Here is a 22,871-nt window from a genome sequence, read left to right on the forward strand (position 1 = left end):
ATGCTAAGCCAGACATGCGACCTCAACTACACATTTTATTCCTGTAATTTCTTGCAACTGCCTGTGACTGCTATGAACTCCATTTCTGACCTCGCGGCTGATTCTGATGATTCGCTTTTTTTTGGATGTGAGAAGTTATCAGCTTACTCTTTCTCACTGCACTAAATGAATTGTAGTTTGAACTTGAATGTACTTATATCCTACTTAAGACAGCAAGAAGGAAAGTTTCAGAATGAATATATTAACATGTGGCAGTTTGGTATGAAAATTGATATTAAAAGTAAAATAAGAAAAGAAAGGGAAGAAGAGCTAGCATGATATAAAATATTGATGGGGCATGCAACGGTTTAGTTGATGAGGTTTTGCGAGCACTATGCTTTACGAGATGTCGAGAGTTCAAATCTTGTCAAAGACAGGGTGGGTGCGAGATGTCGAGAGTTCGAATCTTGTCAAAGACAAGGTGAGTGCGTGAGTGTGCTTAATAATAAAATATAGAAATCATGAAACTTTTGTCCTATAATAAGCACTAGATGTTTTGAGATAATGATCAAAATTCCACTCAACTTTTGTTGTCATAATCCTGCTAGCAAGCATAGCATGCTTCAAGGCACTTATTATATCCCCCTTTGCATTTGCATGGCATAATAGACTCCTGCAGTTGGCATTGCTAATAATTTGACAGACACACTTGTAGAGAGGAAAATGAGAAATGTTGTCATAATGTTACAAGACAAGGTGAAGAATGCGGAAATGCTGTTGTTCTCAATAGCTCCATTTGCTCTTGCTGGAAAGGGATATGCAACCCTCATGACACTTGTCAGAAACCACTGACTTAATTACCCACAAAACACCTACTACATGATGATCTTAGTATTTGGACAGACTTGTCATTTGCATCTCGTACGGACTTTCAAACTCTCTTCGAATGAATATTTAATTGGTATCTTGCCTTCAAACCCAAGGGATGTTCGATGGTTACGTGCTTCCTCTGCAAACCTCAAAAAAAGAGGTTCGTCCCCATAAGTTTGGCGCACATTACGCCTCTCTCAAAACATTTTCTCTCCTCTCTCCCTCCGTCTCTCTCTCTAGTTATATATGCATCTATTTATCTTTATAAAATCATATGGCTGCAGATAAAAATCTACTATAGATTCTTTCCTGTTCTCAGTATTATTCTGCCAGACGTTCGTGCTTATTCTTTCAATAACTCAGGTACTATGTAATGTATATGATTTTTAATTGTTCTTCTAAAATGTTCATGTACGCGTTTATATATGAAAAATCATGAATCCAAATTTTGTGCTTTTAGTATACACGGAGTTCTAGCTTAGTACAGTAGTTTTCTGTCCCAGACAGAGCCTTTTTTTTTTTTTTTTTTTTTAATCATGTTCAGAAGTTTCAGGGATTACAAATGGGTTTCTTCTATGATTTTTATATGCATGAAAATACCATGACATCAAAATATTCCAGCGTGTATGGGTGATTTATTTCTCAAGTGTTTTGGATTCTAAATGTCATTACTCTGATTAATTTGTTCAGGAAGCTAGTTGATGAACCAAGTCTGAGGGCCTTGATAAAATTGTCGCAGAGTGCCTTAAACCGGATATCCAAGATTGTTGTTAGAACTAATAGAGCCTAATTAAGAGTAGAATTGTTTAATTAATTGAAAGAAATGGCATCTCTTACACCTGGAGTGTTACTTAAGCTTCTTCACAGTATTGATTCCAACATTAAGGTTCGTGGTGAACATCGATCCATTCTTCTGCAAGTTATTAGCATTGTCCCTGCTTTATCTGGATCAGAGTTGTGGCCAAACCAGGGGTTCTTCATCAAAGTCTCCGATTCATCTCATTCCACGTATGTATCACTATCGAGGCAAGACAATGAGCTAATTTTGAACAATAAACTGCAGCTTGGTCAGTTCTTTTATGTTGACAAATTGGAGGCTGGAAATCCTATTCCAGTTCTAGTTGGTGTGAGGGTTGTTGCAGGACGTCATCCGTTTGTGGGGAATCCAAAGGATTTGATGCAGATGTTAGATTCCTCTCAGGAATCAATTCGAGAAGGCTTCAACAGCTCAAAATTAAATGAGTTGGCTGAAGCAAGAGACGAGAGTGCAACACAGAAAATTGTAATAAAGAAGGAAAAAACAGCTGTTGCATCAAGGTACATGCAAGGTGTCTCAACATGTAGCAGCAAATTAAGTAGAACTGACTCTACTGGTTCTGAAAACATTGGGAGTGAGAGCGGTTCTGCATCCAAGAAGGTTGGAACCTTGAAAGGCAACGATCACGAGCTGAAAGAGCAGGTATGATTAAAGATTGTTTAGCTTAATGAGCCTTTTAAGAGGATAACATTTGTAAACATGTCAGGTTACCCATTACTGATAGTAGTTAATATCTGCAATACTACAGACTCGGACAACTCCTTTGCTGAACCGCATTACCTCACAAGCTGCAAAGCAAAATTCTACTATTAATGAAACCAAGGAGGTCTTGCAACTGAAAAAAGACCTGGATACTAAACGTGTAACGAGAAAACAAGAAAATGTTAACTCAAACTACATATTAGGAAGAAGAGAGAAAAAGCAACCTTTGGGTGCTATCTCCTGGCCTTCCCTCCCTAGCAGGCTTTTGAAGCCGGGAAAGGTCTGAGCTTTTGTTTTATTCAATACATGTAGTATGCAAAATCAATTTATTGTTATCATTATTTTGTTGTTTGATGCTACCAGGAAATTCTTAGAAGAGCAAATATAGCTTCTTTGGTGGCAGCTGAAGCTCAGAAGGAATCAGCACAAGCAGCAACTCTGGTCACTTGCCTGAGGTAAAATTTGATTCTGTTTAACCGCTGATATGAAACAGAAAACTTCAGCTGTCTATGGTATTTTTAATATATATTTTCATACAGAAAGTTTGGTGATCTATCAGCATCTGCCTCACTGAATGATCCTCATCTCTGTCTCACCAAATTCTTTGCACTTTACCAGCTCATTGAACACCCAAATTTCACAACACAACCCAAAAGTAGCCCACCTCATAACAATGCATGTAAACCATATAGAGACAAATCAAATAAACGTGAAGTTCGAAAACAGGGTAAAAGTATGGTGAAGTCACCTAAGCCCACAATACAGATAAGCGAGGCTGATAAACTAGAGTGGGCAAAAACAGATGGTTTGACGAATATTGAAGAACTAAGAGAAATACTCCTCAGAGAAACACAAATTTGGTTTGTGAAATTCTTGGAAGAAGCCCTTGATGCTGGATTCCGGGTGAGTAGCCGAGACAAGAAAGGAAAAGCCAATGTAGCACAGCAAACGGAACAGAATAGCCACATTGCTGTCACACTATCACTGCTTAAAAGTGCAAATGGGTGGCTGGACCAATTAGGAACTGATCTTTTTGTAGAGAAAAATGGCTTAAGAGAAACAGTTGATCGGTTAAAGCAGAAAGTGTATTCGTGTTTGCTTTTACATATGGATTCAATTGCATCAGCTTTAGAAAATCAGCCCGGACGTGCTTAAGTTAACCAATATTATGTTTTCTGTGACCCTTTCTCCAGGGTGTAGGAGTTATTTAATTTATTTAAACCTTGTAATTCAGAGACAAAACCTTCATTGTGGAGAATGGTCACTGACTCACTGTCCTCCACAAAAATTGTACTCCCTTACACAGTCACTATAACTTATGTTCGAAAGCAATATAAATTATGATATTTTTCATTGTTAATAACACTACCAAGGATGGCTGACAGTCCCTTCATACGTGTTTGATGCGAACCATGTGTTGCACATGCAGAATTGAAAGCTAAATGTTGACAGATACCTTGGTTTGCTGAATGACATCCCTGCTAGCAATATTTATTGCTTGCGGTTGCTGAACTGGGATAGGTCCCAAGCTGGAGAGCAAGAGCACACGCGACATTCTCCAATCATCAACTGAAGCATCTAGCATGTGCCCTGCTTCTCCAGCATGAATCACCAATCCCATTGTTCCGTGGCATTGTCTCATAAACTTGAGCAGTCAGATACATATGCTTAGTAAATGGTCGGAACATGAGTGCAGGTAGCAGTTTAAGTAAAGTCTATGTTGGAAGAGTTTTGTAGGTTGGCATGGTAGTTGATCTTTTAAGCGCTTGTGTTTTGTGTTTCAACGATGGTTCAAGTTGGCTGCCAAACAACAAAAGTGCAGAGCTTGTACAAGGAGGGGAAAACTGTTGATTTGTAACATCTGCAAACACGCGTAAAGGAATACCACTGCTGTACCAATTGGCAACCTACAAAAGATTGGCTACTTTTCTCAAAATAGCTCTCGTACACATTTTTACTTTGATTTAGAGCTCATTCTAATGACAAATATTCTTTTGGCTAGTCCAATATTAATATTCCCACATATTCATTTTATATAATTTATAAATATTAAAATATTATTGTTTATAGAAACTTTCACTTGTAATCATCTTTATTATATTAATCACATTGAACATCAATATAATTTAAAAAAATAAAATTTATACTAGCTAATTATTTCTATATGATGTGAGTTTAATAGGGATAAAATCGATCCAAATTTTTAAAGATAAATAATCAAATCAACCCCATTCTCTTATATAAAATTCAAAAACATTTGATCGTAGTAAAACGAAAAGAAAAAACTGAAACCCAACTTCAAAGTAAATGAATGATACATAACAGAATTATTTTTGTTTGTAATTTTTAAATAAAGGAATTATTTTTTTGTGATTAAGATTTTAATTTTATTCAATTTGAAGATAACCAATTTTACGGGGTGTATTCGATTGGGATTTTAATGGATTGTTTTTAGTCTATGGATTTTAATGAATTATATATGAGATTTTGATTTTGTGCGGATTCTTGATAAAATGTCGCAGAGTTTATAAGATTTATGCCTCAAAATCCCATTGATTTTGGTGGGATTTCAAAAAACTTAAAATACACTGAAAAATGCCACAAAATCCATCATTTTATGAAATGCAAAAAAATCCATCAGCATTTAAATACCATCAGATTTTAATGAATTTCAAACAATCTCAATCGAATAGCATTGGATTTTAAATCATAATTTAAAATCCCAATTAAATAACACCAGATTTTATAACATAATTTAAAATCCCAATTAAATACCTCAAAATTTTAATGGATTTCAAACAATCCCAGTCAAATACCGTATAATATTTAGCATTCCCTTAATTTCAACATAAACCAGCCGAGTGGAGAGTCGCTGGAAATTGGGGATACGACGGTAGATTTGTACACTTCGAAGATTATTACTGTCATCGTCCCTGCATCTCATCCTCTACCTTACTCTCTCTCTGGGCTGAGATCGTTGATCTGAAAAGAAATAGGTGAGCGAAAAATCATTTCTTCTCAAAGGAGGAGCTCAGGAGGATCTGAATATTCACCACCATCCGTTTCTTCTTTACTCCAGGTATATATATCAACTTGTAATTCTCTCTATTGCTTATTTTTATTCTGCATTTTTTTAGTCTTATGAATTGTTTGCTTAGTATCCGTCAATTATGTCCTGTTGCCCCCTTTTCATTTTGTGCATTTTCTACATTCGCTGTTTTCGTTCACACTGGCCCACCCTGATTTTCTCAATCATCTTAATCTGATACTTGCAAAAGCAACACTGATATTCAAATTGAAAAACCGAAAAAGAAATCAGTATGATTCCAGGGACAGAGAGGATAGTCTAACTAAAAATTTTAGTTAATACTTTCCGCAAATTCCCCTAAACATACCACCAATGATTTTAAGGGATCCTGTGGAGAAGTTGTGCAAGTCAGATATCGGAGTGGCTTATCATAGAGCAGAACTTGAGTTTTACTTTCACTGTTTTACTGAATGAGAATATGCTCAACTTGTATGGTAAGATGATCATCACATTATGTCACTACATCAAGCAGAAGAAAGGGAAAATATACAAATACGAAGAACTAAAACAAGACAAGTAAGCAATCTTGCATGGATGAAGTTAATACCACCATGTATACAAGTAAGGTCTTGAGGTTTCGAACTTCATCAAATAGTTATTACTCTAGAATTCATGCTAGTTCTATTTAGGGGTTTGATACTGCAGTAAACTTATTGTCTAGTGTATTAAATTCTAGTGAATTGATGGATGCTATTCCTTAATGTTTTTTATATAAATTACAATATTGAGTATGTGTTTTAGAGTTGTGAGTTGTAGTCCCATTGCATGACAATAGAAATTGTGTGATATTATAATGCAAAGATCTAGATTGCTGTACACTGTTTAAATGTAAAAAAATGAATTCTTTTTTGTCTTTATGAGTTCTATACTATACACAGTCTTTTTAATTGCATTAACGGCAATGCCATTGTGTTGAAGTTTATGATTCTTGACTAAAATCTTATAGGTAATTCCTTTTGAAGTATGGTGAAACTTACAATGATTGCCCGTGTCACTGATGGTCTTCCACTAGTGGAGGGTTTGGATGATGGACGTGATGTTCAAAATGTGGACTATTACAAACAACAAGTTAAGGCGTTGTTTAAGAACCTCTCTAGAGGTCACAATGAAGCTTCAAGGATGTCTGTTGAAACTGGCCCCTTTATATTCCAGTATCCTTTTGCATTAATCACATTGATTCTTCATATTGTTCTGCACTGCTACTTTCTCCAATCATCCTCCTGTTTATGTAGAATTGAATATATAAAAGCTTCTCTGAATTTTGCTAGTAATTTATACACTAAAAATTATGTTGCAATTACCTATCTGGGAAAATATAAACACTAACACGCACAGGCATTTCGAATGCCGAATCATATGTAGTAGTAATTATATTTCTTCATCTTCAAAATGTCGTCAACACTTCTTTGGTAACTAGCAAAGTCGTCGTATTATATGAAGTAAATGAGGTGTCTGGAAAGTGGAGATGAGAGGTGAAGTGGTTGCAAAGTTTTTGTTGTATGGTCGGTAGTTTAGTGCATTAAATGCCATATAACTTGGCAGAAAGAAAATTGAAATTGAACAGCATTAGCATGTCCAGCTGCAGATATAAATTTCTCCGGGCAGTATTGCCCACTGTTGATCAACAGTCACTGGTCTTAGTATAGTAAAAAAAAAGAAGGTTTTTCCTCTTCCCCTTTCTTTTCTACTGTAGTATTTCGTGTAGCAAAATGAAAATTTGTTACTCGTTCTTGTAGTATCATTCTTGTTTGCTTTGGGACTTGCAAATAGTATTAATTTTGTTTGCTTTTTAGCTGCGAGTCTGAAGACTATCTATTTAGTGTTTCATGACAATATGTGTTCCTTGCTGTGCCTGTATCTTTTCTTCACATAAAATGGTTCTCTGAAATTTTATTTGTTTACTATTTTGATTTCTGCATCTCTAGTTCCTTAGTGCAGGCTGAATTTGTTTTTCAAAAGTGTTGTATAAACACATTTTTCAGGTGTCTATGTAGTTCATTCTTCATTGTCAGACTAATTTTCGTTTTACCACGAGGCTTGCCCTACTTAATGTCTGTTGCCATCATAACATCTTATGTGTTTTTTTCCTTAATATGTATATTCAGTTATATAATTGAAGGCCGTGTCTGTTATTTGACAATGTGTGATCGTGCTTATCCAAAAAAACTTGCCTTTCAATACTTGGAAGATCTTGCAAATGAATTCGAGCGTGTTAATGGGAGTCAAATTGAAACTGCTGCGAGACCTTATGCATTCATAAAATTTGGTAAATTTCACATTCACAGATTTACGTTTTTCTTTAATGATGAGTATTTGTATTGTTGCAGGTCTTGATAATTTTTTTACCTTCTTTTGCTGATAGATACGTTCATTCAGAAAACAAAAAAATTGTACCAGGACACAAGAACTCAGCGGAACATTGCTAAGCTTAATGATGAACTATATGAAGTTCACCAAATAATGACGCGTAATGTACAGGAAGTTCTTGGTGTTGGTGAAAAGTTAGATCGTAAGTTCATACCTCTGCAGAAAGTATTCTAATTGTACGCTTAACCTCTCATCCTTGACTTTAGAAACTCCATACTGTTATAAGCAAGGGCGGATCTATGGCCCTAACAATTGGGGTTTGGGGGGAGTCAAATCTTGGTTTTATTAATTAAAATCCCCCCCAACCCCCAAAAGGTAACTAAATGTGAGTGCTCCCATAAAAATTCAACATAACAAATATAAGAATAGTGTTTACAAAAAAGGGGATAAGAAAAGGCAAGTATGATATTGTAATGCATTTTTGATAATAAAAACTTGTGAAGAGTAAGTACAAAATATAATTTATACATAAATTTTAATTGAATAAATTTACTTACTGTCATTATCTATATATTTGGTACCCCCATTAACAGAATATTTTTAGATGTGCCACAAATTATAACAGTTTAACTAATACTCTTGTTGGATATTAACTATTTAAGGATGTTAGAATTGTGACGTAGATGGTTTATATTATTTTCTATATGTAACCTTTGACTATTTATACTGGCCTCTCATTTTGACATTGAAGGGGTGTGTATAATATATTAAGTGCGTTAATTTGTGTTTTATTGTTTCCCTGGCTTTTATTTCTGTTTACTACAATGAGGTTACTTTCTTTTAGGTGATTACTGTTTTGTTCTTATATTGGTGGTTTAAATTTTTACTGATCTCATTAAAATTTGCAGAGGTCAGTCAAATGTCCAGCCGGTTGACATCAGAATCTCGCATATATGCTGATAAGGCAAAAGATTTGAATCGACAGGTTAGTTTTCACATATATCAGGTCTTATTCACAAATATATAAATATATATCTAGGGTGCCAAGCTTTCACACCCTTGCATCGGGGTACGGTAAGGTATTATAATGTTGTCTAGGTACAAGTCTATAATGGTTGAGGTGTGCACAAGTTCACCTTGGTGTAGAATACCATCGGCCTTCTTTTTTTTTCCTATAAAAATTTCCGTGCAGTGTCAGAGTTTATATAGACAAATTGAAGAATACACGCGTAAAAGAATAAATAATTTTAGTTTTTCGTTTCCCTTTTGGTAATTTTCATGTAATTTATGGTGGTCTTTTCAAGATTTTCTCGGAAATTTATTTGTCAGTCCCCGTCTAGGTTTTATGTATCTTGTTACTTCTCTGTAATTGCCTTGTAATTCATTAATGTAAACAAGCCTATAGCCAATATAGTTAAATACTATGATATCATTGCCCCCTTCCCGGGAACATGTCTCCTTCACTACAAGTATACAATCTAGTTCAGGCAAGATGCACACTATTATAGGCCAGTTTCCTCATTATGATGATAATGACATATCATGCAATTATCAAATATTATCATGGACTTTCCAAGTTTTTTATTATATGTAAATAAATGAACATTTTATTGTTCGTAGGGTTTTCCAGAAGATTTTTTTTGTGACTTAAAAGGCACCTTTTTTCTGCAGCTTTAGTATACAAGCTCATGTACAGTCATTCAACAAAATTTTAAAAATGTATCCAATCCTGCATAAAATTAAGTTGACTCAATTGACAATTCCAATTAAATGTAAACGGAAACCAAATTTGGGATGTTTGTGATTTTGGCTTTAGATCTCTCCGACAGTCCTCCCCCATAATTAAGTGGGATGAGTGTAAATGTGTAATGGCAGTCTAAAAAGGACTTGTGGAAAACCAAATATTGATGAATTTCAGTGTTCTTAGTGAATGGTCATGTTGCTACGCCAGCAAGCTACATAGTAGTCCCTTTCTTGTTAATATTATTTAAAGATTTATTTTATAATGTATGGTGAATATTTCTATATGAAGCCTATCGCCTTATAATTGATTTTGAATCCTTTGTTGTATTCATGACAAAATTGTGTTTATTAATTGCAGGCTCTGATCCGGAAATGGGCTCCTGTTGCAATTGTCTTAGGAATAGTCTTTCTTCTATTCTGGGTGAGGAAGAAGATTTGGTGATTTTCCGGATTGATCCAATTCTAGAATACTTGTTCTGCTTTTTTACTCCGGCACTCTAGGTTGCCTGTTCAAAATTCTTGAGAAACCAGAGATTTTGTATAAATATATATATTTCGACATGGAAGCTTTAAGGCATTCGGTTCAAGTACACCTATGAGGACTGGGTGCCTTTTAATCGTTAAAGATTTTTGCTTATATCATATGCTTATCAACTGTTTTTATTAATGAATCTAGTTGTGCCTGTACAAAGTACAATCGTTGGTATGTGAATATACATACATATATATATATATATATATATATATATATATATATATATATATATGAGTTAAGTTCTATGGAGTACAAAAAAAATTGGAGTATTGGAGTACAAAGTTTGATAAAATGTAATATAGTCATCTAAATTTCAATTTTTTTTGTCCAATAATATTTGTAAATATTTGACAACCTGCACATTATGTTCTGCAACATAAACATCGTGATCAAATGGTAGAATAATTACTTTTATAAATCATAGGACTCTATGTTCTGCAATATAACTAATAAGCAGAACAATAATCTTAATACTTGTTAAAGTTGAAAGATATTAATGATTAATTGACAATTATGTGCAAGACAACTTATAAATGATAGATTATATCAAAATTTGGATAATCAAAGATATTATATAGGATCAAACTAAAAAATTATGATTTGTACTCCAATACTCCAATGTTTTTATGTACTCCATAGAACTTAACATATATATATATATATATATATATATATATGTATATATATATATTTTTTGCTAAATGGTATGTGATTATATTATATGCCAGAATGCCAGTTCTCCTGAATAAATTGAAAAGTTTATCAGGTTGTATTACCATGACGGGTGTGACCAAATAAAGCTAGTCACTAAGTGACTGAGTGGTGTGTATATATCAATGGGGCCGTTTGAGTTAGCTTAAAAGAAGTGACTTCTTGCTTATAGTAAAGAAATGGAGTAGAAGTGAGAAATAAATAAGTTAATAAAGTGTTTGGAAAAGAAGCAGAAGCTGTGAGAGAGAAGCTAGCATTTTCAGCTTCTTAAAAGGGCTTCTACTTCTTTACACAAACGGGTCAAAAGAAGCAGAAGCCAGAAGCAGCTTCTGCTTCCGTAAACCAAACAGGCCCAATATCATCCCTTCATCGAATTGGTGTGCAGAAGCTTAGAATATCTGATTATACCTTGTCTTTTCTAAACGGAAAAAAAGGAGTATGTGATGCACTTATTTGTTACTGAATTACTTTGTGATTCATTTTAATTAAACTTTACTAATCAATTTTGTAATTAATGGAATCAAGAATAAAAATTAAAATTTATACTGATATATATTATGTGTACTTGACATGATTGATTAATAAAAAAACGTATTATAGAAACTGATAAATTATTTTCGAGGTTAAATGAAAGAAATTTAGCGTACATATTTTTTTTAAACTTTTTATGAGTTAATATTTTTTTTTTGAGAGCATGAGTTAATATTTATTAATATGTGGTTAAATTTCTGAAAATCACATGCTAAAAACTTGAACGATTATTGTTTTCCTTTCAAAAAATTACTTGTCCGTACAAATTATTGGTGGAATTATATAGGTGAAATACAAAAGGCCGGGAACTTTCAAAATAAAGTGGCAACGGTAACTTTTCATTGTATTTAAGTATAAATGTATAAAATCTCATCTGTCATCTGTGCATCACAAATCTCTCTCAATCTCAACTCTCAAGTATCGTTTCCTCTTTTCAGATATAATAATAATAATAATAATAATCTTTGTTGATTAAAAGTGAACTCCTGAAGAAATGGAGATTCCGGAGCAAATCGATTACTTGGAATCGGAGACTGATTCTTATGATTCAGAAGATGACCCGGCCTTTGATATTCTCGAAGAAAGCCGATCCAAACTTTCTAAGCTCTCGATTAAAAGTAAAACTCAATCAAGGTTTCGTATTTCCTTAACCCTCATTAAGCAGTATCGATTTTTCGCCGTATAAACTAAACCCCTCATTTCTGGTTTTTTTTTTTTTTTTTATGTTGATATTACAATGAAGCATCAGCATTGAAATTGATGATGAAACTGAGGATTCCACCGGAAATGTTGCGACGGAGAATGACCAACAAGGTTATGACATTGTTCAGAAATGTATCCAAGGTAATGCCTGTCGTGTGTTTGTGTTGTGTCCTGAATCAGTTTTGCTAATGATAGGTGTAATTTTCGGTGTTTTCATTTTCGTTGATGTAGCTGGTCAGGTGGATAAACTTAAGGTGGATCAGTGTAAGCTTTATCTAAGGAAACATGGACTACGGTTGACTGGCAAAAAGGATGTTCTCATTCAGCGAATCAAGGAACATCTTGAGTACGCTTTATATCCCTGCCGTTCTTTACTTTATCGTTATGGGTGTATTTATCCTTTTCCAACATTTTTGGATTATTACTTGATTTTTGCTCTAACTATTTACCTTCTCTTTCAGTATTGTCAATGGAGGTGGAGAAGTGAAGTACCCACCATCAAGTTTTATACTCAACTGTAAAGGTATATTTTAGTGTGTACTTCTCGTCCACTATATCGTGCACGTGCACTTATGTTTTGTGTATATAGAGGGTTCAAGTCAATACTTGTACTATTTTACACTTGTACCCATCCACATTCAAAGTCCAACTTTAGTTTTGATCAAAGTATGATATTGACTTGTATATCATTCCTTATGAAATATATGCTTGATTTTTGGTAGGTGATGCATGCATGGGAGATGTTGTTATGTTTGAACAAACAGTTTATGAAATGTAAGTCATCAGCTGGCCTCCTTTCTTTCTAGTATAAAATACTTCAGCTTTCAACTCGCTTCATAATATGTTGTATATCACAGATTATAAATTTATTCTTTTTTATTATCCATGAAACAAACGGCAACATATCCTTCATTTCTGCTTGTTGATTACTTCTCAGGTTCAGCATTGCATCTAGGAGCTCTGTTGGTCCTCCTGTTGGTATAAGGACTGTTGCCGGACGCATTGTGAAAGAAAGCTATGGTGCTGCCAAGCAACAACACACATTTACAGTAAGCTTAAATTTATCAGACTTGGTTCACAAACATATATAGTTCTTGGACCTATGAAAGTAGTATTCTCTAGTACTATGTTTTTCTTACTGAATTTTAAGATGTTCTTTTTACTCCATTCTATCTGATTTATTTTTTTTTGTATCTATTTTTTTTGTTTTCAAATTCTTAAAGTTTTGTGATGTAAAGTGAGGGCATTATGCATCAGTACTGCAAGACTTCTATAAAAATAAAATTTATATATTTCATCTTATAGATATTTATTTTGCAGCTGGATAGTTGTGAAAAGTGTTTGACAGAATTCGCCTTCAGCATTCTCGTTATAAACTTGTTCTATATCTAGAGGTCCATAATGTGTGTTGATTTATTTATTTGTTAATAACTCTGACTAGGTTGAAGTATTATGGAGCAAAGGTGTGAGACCTCACCCTCCACTTCATCCCCTCCTCATCAAGGGCAGAAATCTCTACAAGTTGAAAACAATGAGACAGGTTTGCATCATTATTATGTAAAGGTCAATTATTTTACGTGGTACAATTGTACAAATCTGGACATTAATATGTTGGATAATTTATAATATTAATCCCAGAGATGGCAAGATGAAGGAGAGAGGCAAAAGATATTGTTGGAAAAACACAGTAGAGGGACTATAGCTCGGTCGAATAGGGACACTCGAATGCAAGAAAATGAAGCGAAGAAGATGCTCAAAACAAATAGGTAGTTGCCGTGACTTTTTGTGAGTTGCATAAACTGCTTGCGTGTTTATTTAATACTTTTAAAATTTCTTATACATAAAGTTGTTTATGAGCAGGTCAATGAAGTCGGAAAATCAGAACAAGAAAATAAGAGAGGCGAAGACATCAGATACTTCAGTGTCTCTAGCAAATAACTCAATGGCATGGCATCAACTGAACAACCAGCAAAATCTGCATCCAATGTATCAAGTCCCGCTTGTTAATGTAGCAGTTACGAGGGTGCAGCCTTTAATGCAGAAGAGCAGTCAACCTGAACACGTGGAGCAGAAGAAATGCTTGTACTCAGCACCATCAGAAGCCTCCTATGGAGGTGGAACTTCATTATTTCGAAATGCAAATGTAGCTCCAGAAAGGTTTTGTGATAGACAAGTTTTGGCCAACATAAATCAGAATTCTTATGGTTATCAACACAACATGATTCATAATCAAGGTCACGGGCAATTTCTGCTACAAAGAACAAGTGCTACTGCAACTTCAACAGGAAATCCTTACCAGAAACCGATGAATGGAGGACGACAGCTCTGCAGACACTATGCTCGAGGAAGGTGTTATTATGGAGAGAAGTGCAAGTTCCTTCACGAATGCTGAAACGACGGTGATGGCAATTGTTAAGATAAACTGATGACATTGTGCCATCTAGGTTGATTAAAATGGTTGAATTGTTTTCAAGTACACTGCATTTTGTGGTAAACTGAGCTGCTTTATTAGGCTTCCAGGGGAAAGGCAGTTTGGGTAAAAATCTTGTACGGAATTTGAGGTTTTGAACCAAAGCTGTTCTACATTTATCAAATTGGTGCGCAGAAGCTTTAGATTTTTAAATTTTTATTAGGGAAGCTTAAGAGATTTATTAATAATAGAATTATCGCATATGTTTTGGAAAATGAAACTTTTTATTCTGTAATTAAATTTCCAAGTACTTAACTAACTTTACTAATCAATTTTGTAAATAATGAAATTAAGAACATATGAACATTCTGCGTATCTTAAATGATTTATTAAGAAAAAAGTTCATGAGAAATTGATAAAAATATTAGTTTTTGTGAACTAATAATTGTTTAATTTTTGCCATATGAACATATGAGTTAATAATTTTTGCCATATGAATATTCGTGTTCATATGAACATATGAACTAATGATTTGTTAATAAAATGATCGCATGTGTTTTTAGGCGGAAAATGAAACTTATTCTGTGATTAAATTTTCAAGTGCTTAACTAACTTTACTAATCAATTTTGTAAATAATGAAATTAATATTCTGCATATCTTAAGTGATTAAGTGAAAAGGTCAAGAAAAATTGATAAAAATATTAGTATTTCTGAAATAATAAGTGTTTAATTTTTGCCATGTTATATAATTTTGATCACTAATTAAAAATTAAGACTTTTAATTTTATAAAAATAATAATATTAAATATAATTAGAAACCCGAGATATTATTATTTTGAAAGGGGAAGTATATATTTGTTGTGTAAAGATAGTATCGTAGATGAGTGAAGATAGTGGATAGGGATAGCACTATCCACAATGGCGGTGCTGCTCCGTTGCTCCTCCCTTCTCCCTCGCCCTCGCCGCTATATTCCCGGAAAAACTCCTGTCTCCGGTCAGCCTCTTTATTTCTGCTTATATATCCTGCTTTTTTTGTTTTATTATTATATAGATGCTCTTACTTGCTTGCATTTCTTTCTATTATTGTGGCTGCTTCACAACTCGCATCTCAGTCTTTATCTGCTTATAATTGGAACTCTACTTTGTTTCCACATTGGACTCCTAATTGCGTAGCCTAGATCAACTTAAACTAGATTCTAGAAATTCAATTCACTTTTCATTGGCTTTAACTTTGTGATAAGGTTCCACAAACTCTTTATATTTTCCCACTTTTCACTTAGTTAATAGATAATTACTGCGACTCCGATATGTAACTACTACTTTCTTAAGGTCTTGCTGCATGCCTCCTCTTATATGTCCAACCTTGTTTAACACCAGCACCAGGTGAGGCGGGATCGCTTCTGTTCAAACTCAAAAAGCAGCTTTTGCTGCCCTGTGCAACTAATTCCAGTAGACCATATAGCTCTAAGGAAGCAGGAGGAAAACATTTTAATGTACTACAAGATGATGTCGAAACACCGTATTTGATTGGTTGTGTTCACAAATATGATGACACTCTTCTTCAACGCGTTTCCCCACATCAGGTATGCTGGTGAGTCATCCCTTGATAGATTATATTCATGCTCTATATATGGCTTGTGCTTTTTGGACAAATGAGTTTATATATCAACTTGTAAATTTAATTCACATCACTGCTTTGTTTGATTGGCAGACAAGGTCCTCACCATTGCCACTTATTATTACTAACGCTCTAATGTTATGCACTCCTCTTCAAGTCTTCGCTGAAACATGTGAAACTGATAGACCTGTATTTGAGATGCCATTACTGCTGTTTGTAGCGCTTGTTGGAGCCACTGTTGGAGGTAAGGTACCACCAGAATTTGCTATTTTTATCATGTAAATTTTGTTTCTTGTTATCCAAAGACATTGCACCTGAATGTGGAATTTTATCAGTTCTACTGTTCACTAGAAAAAACCCATTTTAGTTGATGCCTGACAAGTGATAACACAATCTTTTCTGTCACTTTTCTATAATACAGGCTTCATAAACTGTGTTATGGTTGGTATTAAGACGAAAAATTAAAGCAAAGTTTGTGTGGAGTGCTAGTCGTGAATATGCCAATAAATTACACAAGTTGTAAACTGATCTATTAAAAGTCTCTCTGACTGACTGCTTTCCCAATAATCTTTAGTTTCAAAAGGGTTATAGGAACTATAGGATGAATATATCCTCGTGTTGCCTTTGTGTCAATTAATTTGTTCTCTTGTTCCTTATAAAGGGTTTATTGAGCTATCTTATACATTGCATTGAATTACTTGCTTAAGTTCTCTCTTGTATCAGAATTTGTTTCATCACTGTAACAAGAAAAATTGTCAACTAAGTGGTATGCATGTTGCAGGATTACTTGCAAGACAAAGGAAGGGAGAGCTGAGACGTGTAAACGAACAGCTTCGGCAAATAAATGCAGCTTTGAGAAGGCAGGCAAAAATTGAGTCTTATGCACCTGCTTTGAGTTATGCTCCCGTCGGTGCTAAAATACCGGAGAATGAAGTTATCATTGATCCTAGGAAGCATGAGTTAATTTCCCACTTGAAAAATGGAAAGAACTTTTTACGAAACCAAGATCCGGAGAAGGCGTTTGTAGAGTTTAAAACTGCACTTGAGCTTGCTCAGAATCTCAAGGATCCAATAGAGGAGAAAAAGGCTGCTAGAGGCTTAGGTTAGTCAACTCTCCTTCAATATTTTATATTCCATTCGTATTTCCGTATTATGTAGTTAAAAATGATGTATTTAGAGTACATGGTATGTGGATTGGTATTCCATTGGTATAGTTAATTTATGTCCCATGTGGATCTCTTGAAAGTAAGGAAAAAGAAGTAAATGCAAATGACACCATCTTAGAGCAAGTCCTATGCTAAAGCTAAAATGGCTCTAGCCATTGCTATAATTTGAGATCAAAAAAGTAGTTTTTGGTCTTAAAAAACAACTAGTGCTTCGATGCATAATTCTGAAATATGACCGACTACATTCAAATATGGTGTATGTGATGTTAAAGTGTATTTTAACTATTTTTGATGATGAATAGAAATCAGTTTGACTCCATATTCGGGTTGGTTAGATGAGGTCGAGGATGGCTATAGTTATCTTTAGTCCTAACTATAGGAATAACTATCCATTTATGCATTTATACTTTATAGGACTAAGTATATCTATGATTTGGAGATGATTTTGCAAACTTAGTTCTATATTCTACCAATTATAGCTATGCATTGGACTTGCTCTTACATGATTGAGTTCTTACCACTGCAATACAAACAATGATTTATATAACAAAATTCGTATTAGACCGTCAAAATCTGATCTCGACTTTGTAAGATCCGAATCAAGATATATTACGAAATTTTACGTGAATCGAAATATTGATGTCTCAGAATTTGAATGTGTACAAAAGTTTGAGTTTGAATGAGGAACTCTGATTCACTTATTTCACATTTTAGGAGCATCACTCCAAAGGCAAGGAAAATACCGTGAAGCCATCATTTACCACTCTATGGTTCTAACGATTTCTGATAGAGAAAAGGAAGATTCTGGAAATACAGAAGCCTATGGAGCAATAGCAGATTGTTATACTGAACTTGGTGACTTGGAGCGAGCCGGTGTATATTATGATCAGTATATTGCGAGGTTGGAAACGGATTGACATGTATATTTTCTGCAAGAATTTGTTTCTTTAGTTTCAAGTGATTTGTGGGAATTTTTGTAGATGTAACAGTATGGCTGTTCTTGAGAATGATCATTACCAAATCATCTCGTGTTGCCTTGAGCTATTCAGTACATTATGTGCTAATTATTCGAACAATTCAGTTACGGTACTGTCCCCAATCTCAATAAATAAAGATATATATTAATCGGCAACATCTTCTCTGATACAAACTGATATCATCATAGCAATCAAAACAAAAGTAAAGTCCCTACGCGAGTTGCATTATTTTGGCGGGTCAGCCAAATCGTACAGCAAAGTAATAATAGTCAGTTTTATCCAGGCCCAGCATTCATTATAAGTTGAGATCAAACTGTTCCTTTGCGGATTCTACAGAAGAGCCCTGTATCTGATATGGCCCTCTTGCGCTGGCCCTGGAAGTTCCACACACAAACACACAAAAATTGGAATCAGCCTGAGACACATCTAGTTATGTAGTGTCGCAGTCATTTACAGTCTGCAGTTTTTACAAGCTTGTGTCAATACCTCACCTGTCTTTCCTTTTCGATAAGAACCTATGCAGCGACGCTCTTCTGGCGATGGGCAGATCCGAAGCTATCGGTTGCCAGTGCTGCTTCATATCATTCTGGGCTTGGACAGAACCAGAGGCGGGGGACTTTGAGTTTCTGACCATCTTGGTTGTGTTAACCTGGGGGGCAGACTTGCTTGCCAATTGCATCACTTGTTGAGCTTTCACGGAAGAGATTTCATCGAATACCAGAACTTGTCCCTCGTAGAAAATAGTCATCTGGCCGTTCTTATGCTCGGATTCAGCTCCTTCACTGTACCAATCAAAACCAGCATTCTATTAGTACTACACTTAAACAACCTGTTATGTTAGCAGTTCTCCCAAAACTTCAAACCGTTCTAAGTTAACATTTTCATAAAATCTTGACGTTTTGAGAATTTTGTAACACCCCAACCCACATCGACACATCAATCTTTGAGGGCTTGTAGATTGTCCAAGTTTTTATATTTGCTTTAGTATATTTCGTCTTATATTCGGATTCGGAAATTATAGGTGCAATTCATAACTGAACTAAAATCTCCGCACTTGTAAATGTGAGACTGGGTTGTTACAACCTCGGACTTGCTAAATCTCGAGTCTAATATATATATAGAAGGGTCACAACTTACAAACCTGGAGTTGATGATACTAATGGCATCATCGTGCATGCTAGCATGCTGAGGAAACAGATTCAACGGGTTAACGTGAACCTGTCTTGATGCTTGGCCTGAAAAACCAGTGTCAGCTGCTTCCCCGTTGATGCCAAGATTAAGATCTCGCAGACTACCCTTTTCTTTGAGATAATGGCTGAGAAGATTACACGTCTGGGCAAAACTAGACTTCTCTGGTGATACCCTCGGCATCTTCACGACTGGAACTTACAGTAATATACAGTCTCTCAAATTCATACAAGTGAATTTTTATAAAAGAAATATACTTTGGGAAAGAGGAGAACGCAAGGGTGTTTATATATAGTACTGTAATATAGATATGGTTTAGGCTTCAACCAAGTCGGCTAAACGGGTAACCCGTTCGTGATCCGCCTCCAATAATCCAGTGAGAGTTTTTTTCCGTTAAAAATATAGGATGAATATGGTTTTAAAATAATTCCTGAGAATAATATAATATCGTGTCTCGAATAATATGTATTTATTTTACTTCAAAATATAATGAAATTCTAAATATTAACGGTATGAATGCAATAATTTTAGATTTTGTAAAAATTTATAGTATTTTGTATTCTTTATATAACACATAAAAAATATATAAAATATTTTCACGCATATTTATTTACATACAATAATGAGATGAGGTGAAATAACAGCACTAGATAAACACAATCTATACTAAACAGGCACAAGAATCACGATTCCCGTCTCGATATAGTTCCACGAGAAGTCGAAGACGTTTTATTGTTACTCTTTCTTCTCATTTATCATATATATTATATTTTATTCATAATATAAAAATAATTTTGTTTAAACATTATGAATCAGATTTTGTATATTAAAAAAGATAAGATTACAAATTTCTTCATACGTCAAAATACGTAAATATACGTCTCAGAAAATTAAAATCGGAAACAAGTCTAGGAAGACAGGAAATAAGCATGTGTTTTATTAGGGGTGGGTCTAAACGGACTCCTTGTCTTTTATTGACCAATTTAATAACATTACTAGTCGCTTGCTGCTGCTGCCACTACTATTATTCCACTACTGTTTACATATGAGCACATGTTTTTTGCCTTCATTAAAGTATACAGTCAGACTTGAAGAAGAAGAAGAACGGATAATTAACGCATATGAGAAATTCCCTTTTGAGTTGGTCAGTTACATATTCAACTCAAACTCATCTACTCATTTTGCTTACCTTTTTTCTACGCAACTCATTGCTTCTTTTCCCTATTTTCTAACGCATGTTTTTTCCGCCGCGAACTCCTCCCTACTCTCTCATTCAAAGTCCACATTTCGCATAATACTTTATCTGTTTTAATACTTTATTATAATCATCATGTGCTAACATTAGTAATCAATATCAATTATCAATATACTTATATAAAGGTGAAGCGAAGGGCGTGTAGGTGGTACCTCTCAGATAGCTCCGTCCTATTTTCCTAATTTTTTGGAATTTTGGGATGAAAAATATCAAAAATAAAAAGTATATCTTGACATAAATTAATCTGATTTTGTTTTAAATTATTTATGGAATGTAATACTAGCTTGCAAATTTTTTTAATCTGATTCTGTTTAGATTATTTGGCATAAATTAATCTGATTCTATTTCAGATTATTTATGAAATATTGATGTTTTTGCGGACAATCAATCCAAAAAAATTGGAGGAAGGAGTCACCAATATACACCTGCATGGATTGAAATTCAAACATCCCGACATGATTAATGTTCGTATAACTAAACATAATATTTAACTCTATTAAAACTGGGGATGGTTTCGGAGTTATATCCCTACATCTTTTTGACTTTTACGCATTTATGTCCTTGCAGGTTTACACTTTTACGCACTTGTGTCCTTGCAAGTTTACAGTCTGTTTTATTGGTCGATCAATGTATATGGTTATATGTCATCAATCAGTTGTGTTAAAGAGCCGTATGTTTTTTACACGTAGGGCATGATGTATACGTCAAAGATGTAGTGTTTGAAAATTAATGACAACGTTAAAGAAAAACATGATTAATTTTATCTTACAAATTTTAATTTTGACTCATTAATATAATTTTTATAGGCCGTCGCAACGCGCGGCTTCTCAACTAGTATAATTATAATTTATGTTAATTCTATGCCACTTATTTTATCCGTGATCGTAAATATTTTATTTATTTACTCATATTAAATAAATTAATAATTATCAAGAGCTTGTTTGACGTTTCAAATATATTTGAAATATTATTATCATTTAGCATAAAACGATGATTTTTGGTGTTAAAATTGTTGTCACGTATCCGGCAATTGATTTCAAATCGAGTTAGAGATTTAGCCAACTTTCAAATAAATCCGTTTTAGTATATAAAACCAATTCTCAAGTATCGGGCCCTTTTCAAGTATTTATTTTTATCAGTTTCTCCCTATTTTTTACACTTTAACAATTATAATTTTACCTATCTTTTGTTCTATCTTCTATATTGAATAAGACACCAATTATAACAACATTTTATTATTACACAAGTATTAAAATATCATTGAAATGATAAATTTTAATTTTGTTTTATAATATAGATATAAAATCATATATAGCATGGACTTGTCCTTCTAGATAACCGTATTAATTTAATTTGTAAAATTTTGATTATAAATTAGAGAGCAAAGTCTCTTAAACATACATTAACGATAATTTTAAATGCTAGGAAGGAGACGTGCATGAGTTAGCATTCACCTCTTTAAAGTAAAAGATGAGTGAGTAAATTTTAGGCTGCACATGTTATTTCACTGACCATGTGGATCAAGTAGGGGTGGCAATATTGGACCCGACCCGACAACCCGACACGAATTCGACCCGCAAAATACGAATTCGGGTTGGGGGTTTTCGGGTTCGGGTCGAATTCGGGTTGACCCAAAATCAACCCAGAAAAATCGGGTCATTTTCGGGTTGAATTCGGGTTACCCGAAATTGACCCGAAATTACCCGAAAATTAATATATAATATAAATATTATATATATTTATATTATTTTTATTATTTTTATAAAATTTATTAGTTAAATTTAATATAAAATTATTTAATTTAATAAAAATTAATTTATTTGGATTAAAATAATATTTATTTATTATATAAAAAATATTTTTATTAATAAATATTAATTTTCGGGTCGGGTTCGGGTTACCCGCGGGTAGTGCGGGTCGGGTTCGGGTTGGGTATTCTGACCCATTAAATTTTCGGGTCGGGTTCGGGTTGGGTAAATTTTTTGACCCGCGACTGTCAACCCGACCCGAACCCGACCCGAAACCCGAAATTGCCAGCCCTAGGATCAAGTGTATATCTCGACCAAGCATTAGTCAATTGTTAGGTCCTAAGATCTTACTCATGGGATTCTAGGACTTGTGAACCCGCAGCACCTTTTACTGTTCTTTTGCTGCACCTTTTACTGTTCTTTTGCTGAGTGTTATGGCCGAATTTGGCCATAGGATTTAGGCAAGAGGCGCGCCCTTCTCGGTGTGACTCGGAGGGCGCGGCCTTGGTTCGCGGAGGCGTTT

The 22,871-nt window shown here is 34.3% G+C and overlaps 5 protein-coding genes across 9 annotated transcripts; 4 read left to right on the plus strand and 1 right to left on the minus strand.

Moving 5' to 3' along the window:
- Positions 1 to 1,032: 1,032 nt before the first annotated feature.
- On the plus strand, positions 1,033 to 3,726 carry LOC108222107 (uncharacterized). Its single transcript, XM_017396009.2, has 5 exons — positions 1,033 to 1,212; positions 1,540 to 2,308; positions 2,415 to 2,648; positions 2,732 to 2,823; positions 2,908 to 3,726. Exons 2-5 carry the CDS (start codon positions 1,673 to 1,675, stop codon positions 3,521 to 3,523), a joined length of 1,578 nt encoding a protein of 525 aa, XP_017251498.1. The 5' UTR covers positions 1,033 to 1,212; positions 1,540 to 1,672; the 3' UTR covers positions 3,524 to 3,726.
- Positions 3,727 to 5,164: 1,438 nt separating this feature from the next.
- LOC108220393 (25.3 kDa vesicle transport protein SEC22-1) lies at positions 5,165 to 10,177 on the plus strand. The gene is made up of 6 exons (XM_017394146.2): positions 5,165 to 5,447; positions 6,403 to 6,607; positions 7,562 to 7,722; positions 7,819 to 7,965; positions 8,672 to 8,748; positions 9,865 to 10,177. Exons 2-6 carry the CDS (start codon positions 6,420 to 6,422, stop codon positions 9,946 to 9,948), a joined length of 657 nt encoding a protein of 218 aa, XP_017249635.1. The 5' UTR covers positions 5,165 to 5,447; positions 6,403 to 6,419; the 3' UTR covers positions 9,949 to 10,177.
- Positions 10,178 to 11,627: 1,450 nt separating this feature from the next.
- On the plus strand, positions 11,628 to 14,608 carry LOC108222079 (zinc finger CCCH domain-containing protein 62). 2 transcript variants are annotated; one of them, XM_017395968.2, is made up of 9 exons: positions 11,628 to 11,916; positions 12,032 to 12,126; positions 12,217 to 12,331; positions 12,447 to 12,508; positions 12,708 to 12,759; positions 12,923 to 13,034; positions 13,427 to 13,525; positions 13,624 to 13,751; positions 13,846 to 14,608. In XM_017395968.2, exons 1-9 carry the CDS (start codon positions 11,777 to 11,779, stop codon positions 14,375 to 14,377), a joined length of 1,335 nt encoding a protein of 444 aa, XP_017251457.1. In that variant the 5' UTR covers positions 11,628 to 11,776; the 3' UTR covers positions 14,378 to 14,608. The 2 variants fall into 2 exon arrangements, with proteins under 2 accessions (XP_017251457.1, XP_017251455.1); XM_017395966.2 differs by having other exon boundaries at positions 11,630 to 11,916; positions 12,026 to 12,126.
- Positions 14,609 to 15,248: 640 nt separating this feature from the next.
- Positions 15,249 to 18,312, plus strand: LOC108219906 (protein FLUORESCENT IN BLUE LIGHT, chloroplastic). 3 transcript variants are annotated; one of them, XM_017393490.2, is made up of 5 exons: positions 15,249 to 15,390; positions 15,774 to 15,979; positions 16,108 to 16,258; positions 16,796 to 17,116; positions 17,895 to 18,312. In XM_017393490.2, the coding sequence occupies exons 1-5, from the start codon at positions 15,315 to 15,317 to the stop codon at positions 18,095 to 18,097; spliced, it is 957 nt and encodes a 318-aa protein (XP_017248979.1). In that variant the 5' UTR covers positions 15,249 to 15,314; the 3' UTR covers positions 18,098 to 18,312. The 3 variants fall into 3 exon arrangements, with proteins under 3 accessions (XP_017248979.1, XP_017248978.1, XP_017248980.1); XM_017393489.2 differs by having other exon boundaries at positions 15,261 to 15,390; positions 15,726 to 15,979; XM_017393491.2 differs by having other exon boundaries at positions 15,279 to 15,390; positions 15,774 to 15,987.
- Positions 18,282 to 19,604, minus strand: LOC108219907 (protein TIFY 10b-like). Of its 2 annotated transcripts, none has more exons than XM_017393493.2 (3): positions 19,299 to 19,603; positions 18,649 to 18,939; positions 18,282 to 18,531 (listed from the first exon to the last, which is right to left on the minus strand). In XM_017393493.2, the coding sequence occupies exons 1-3, from the start codon at positions 19,526 to 19,528 to the stop codon at positions 18,453 to 18,455; spliced, it is 600 nt and encodes a 199-aa protein (XP_017248982.2). In that variant the 5' UTR covers positions 19,529 to 19,603; the 3' UTR covers positions 18,282 to 18,452. The 2 variants fall into 2 exon arrangements, with proteins under 2 accessions (XP_017248982.2, XP_063950343.1); XM_064094273.1 differs by having other exon boundaries at positions 18,337 to 18,531; positions 18,644 to 18,939; positions 19,299 to 19,604.
- Positions 19,605 to 22,871: the final 3,267 nt, after the last annotated feature.

Source organism: Daucus carota, chromosome 5, assembly GCF_001625215.2.
Source record: "Daucus carota subsp. sativus chromosome 5, DH1 v3.0, whole genome shotgun sequence".
NCBI lineage: Eukaryota > Viridiplantae > Streptophyta > Magnoliopsida > Apiales > Apiaceae > Daucus > Daucus carota.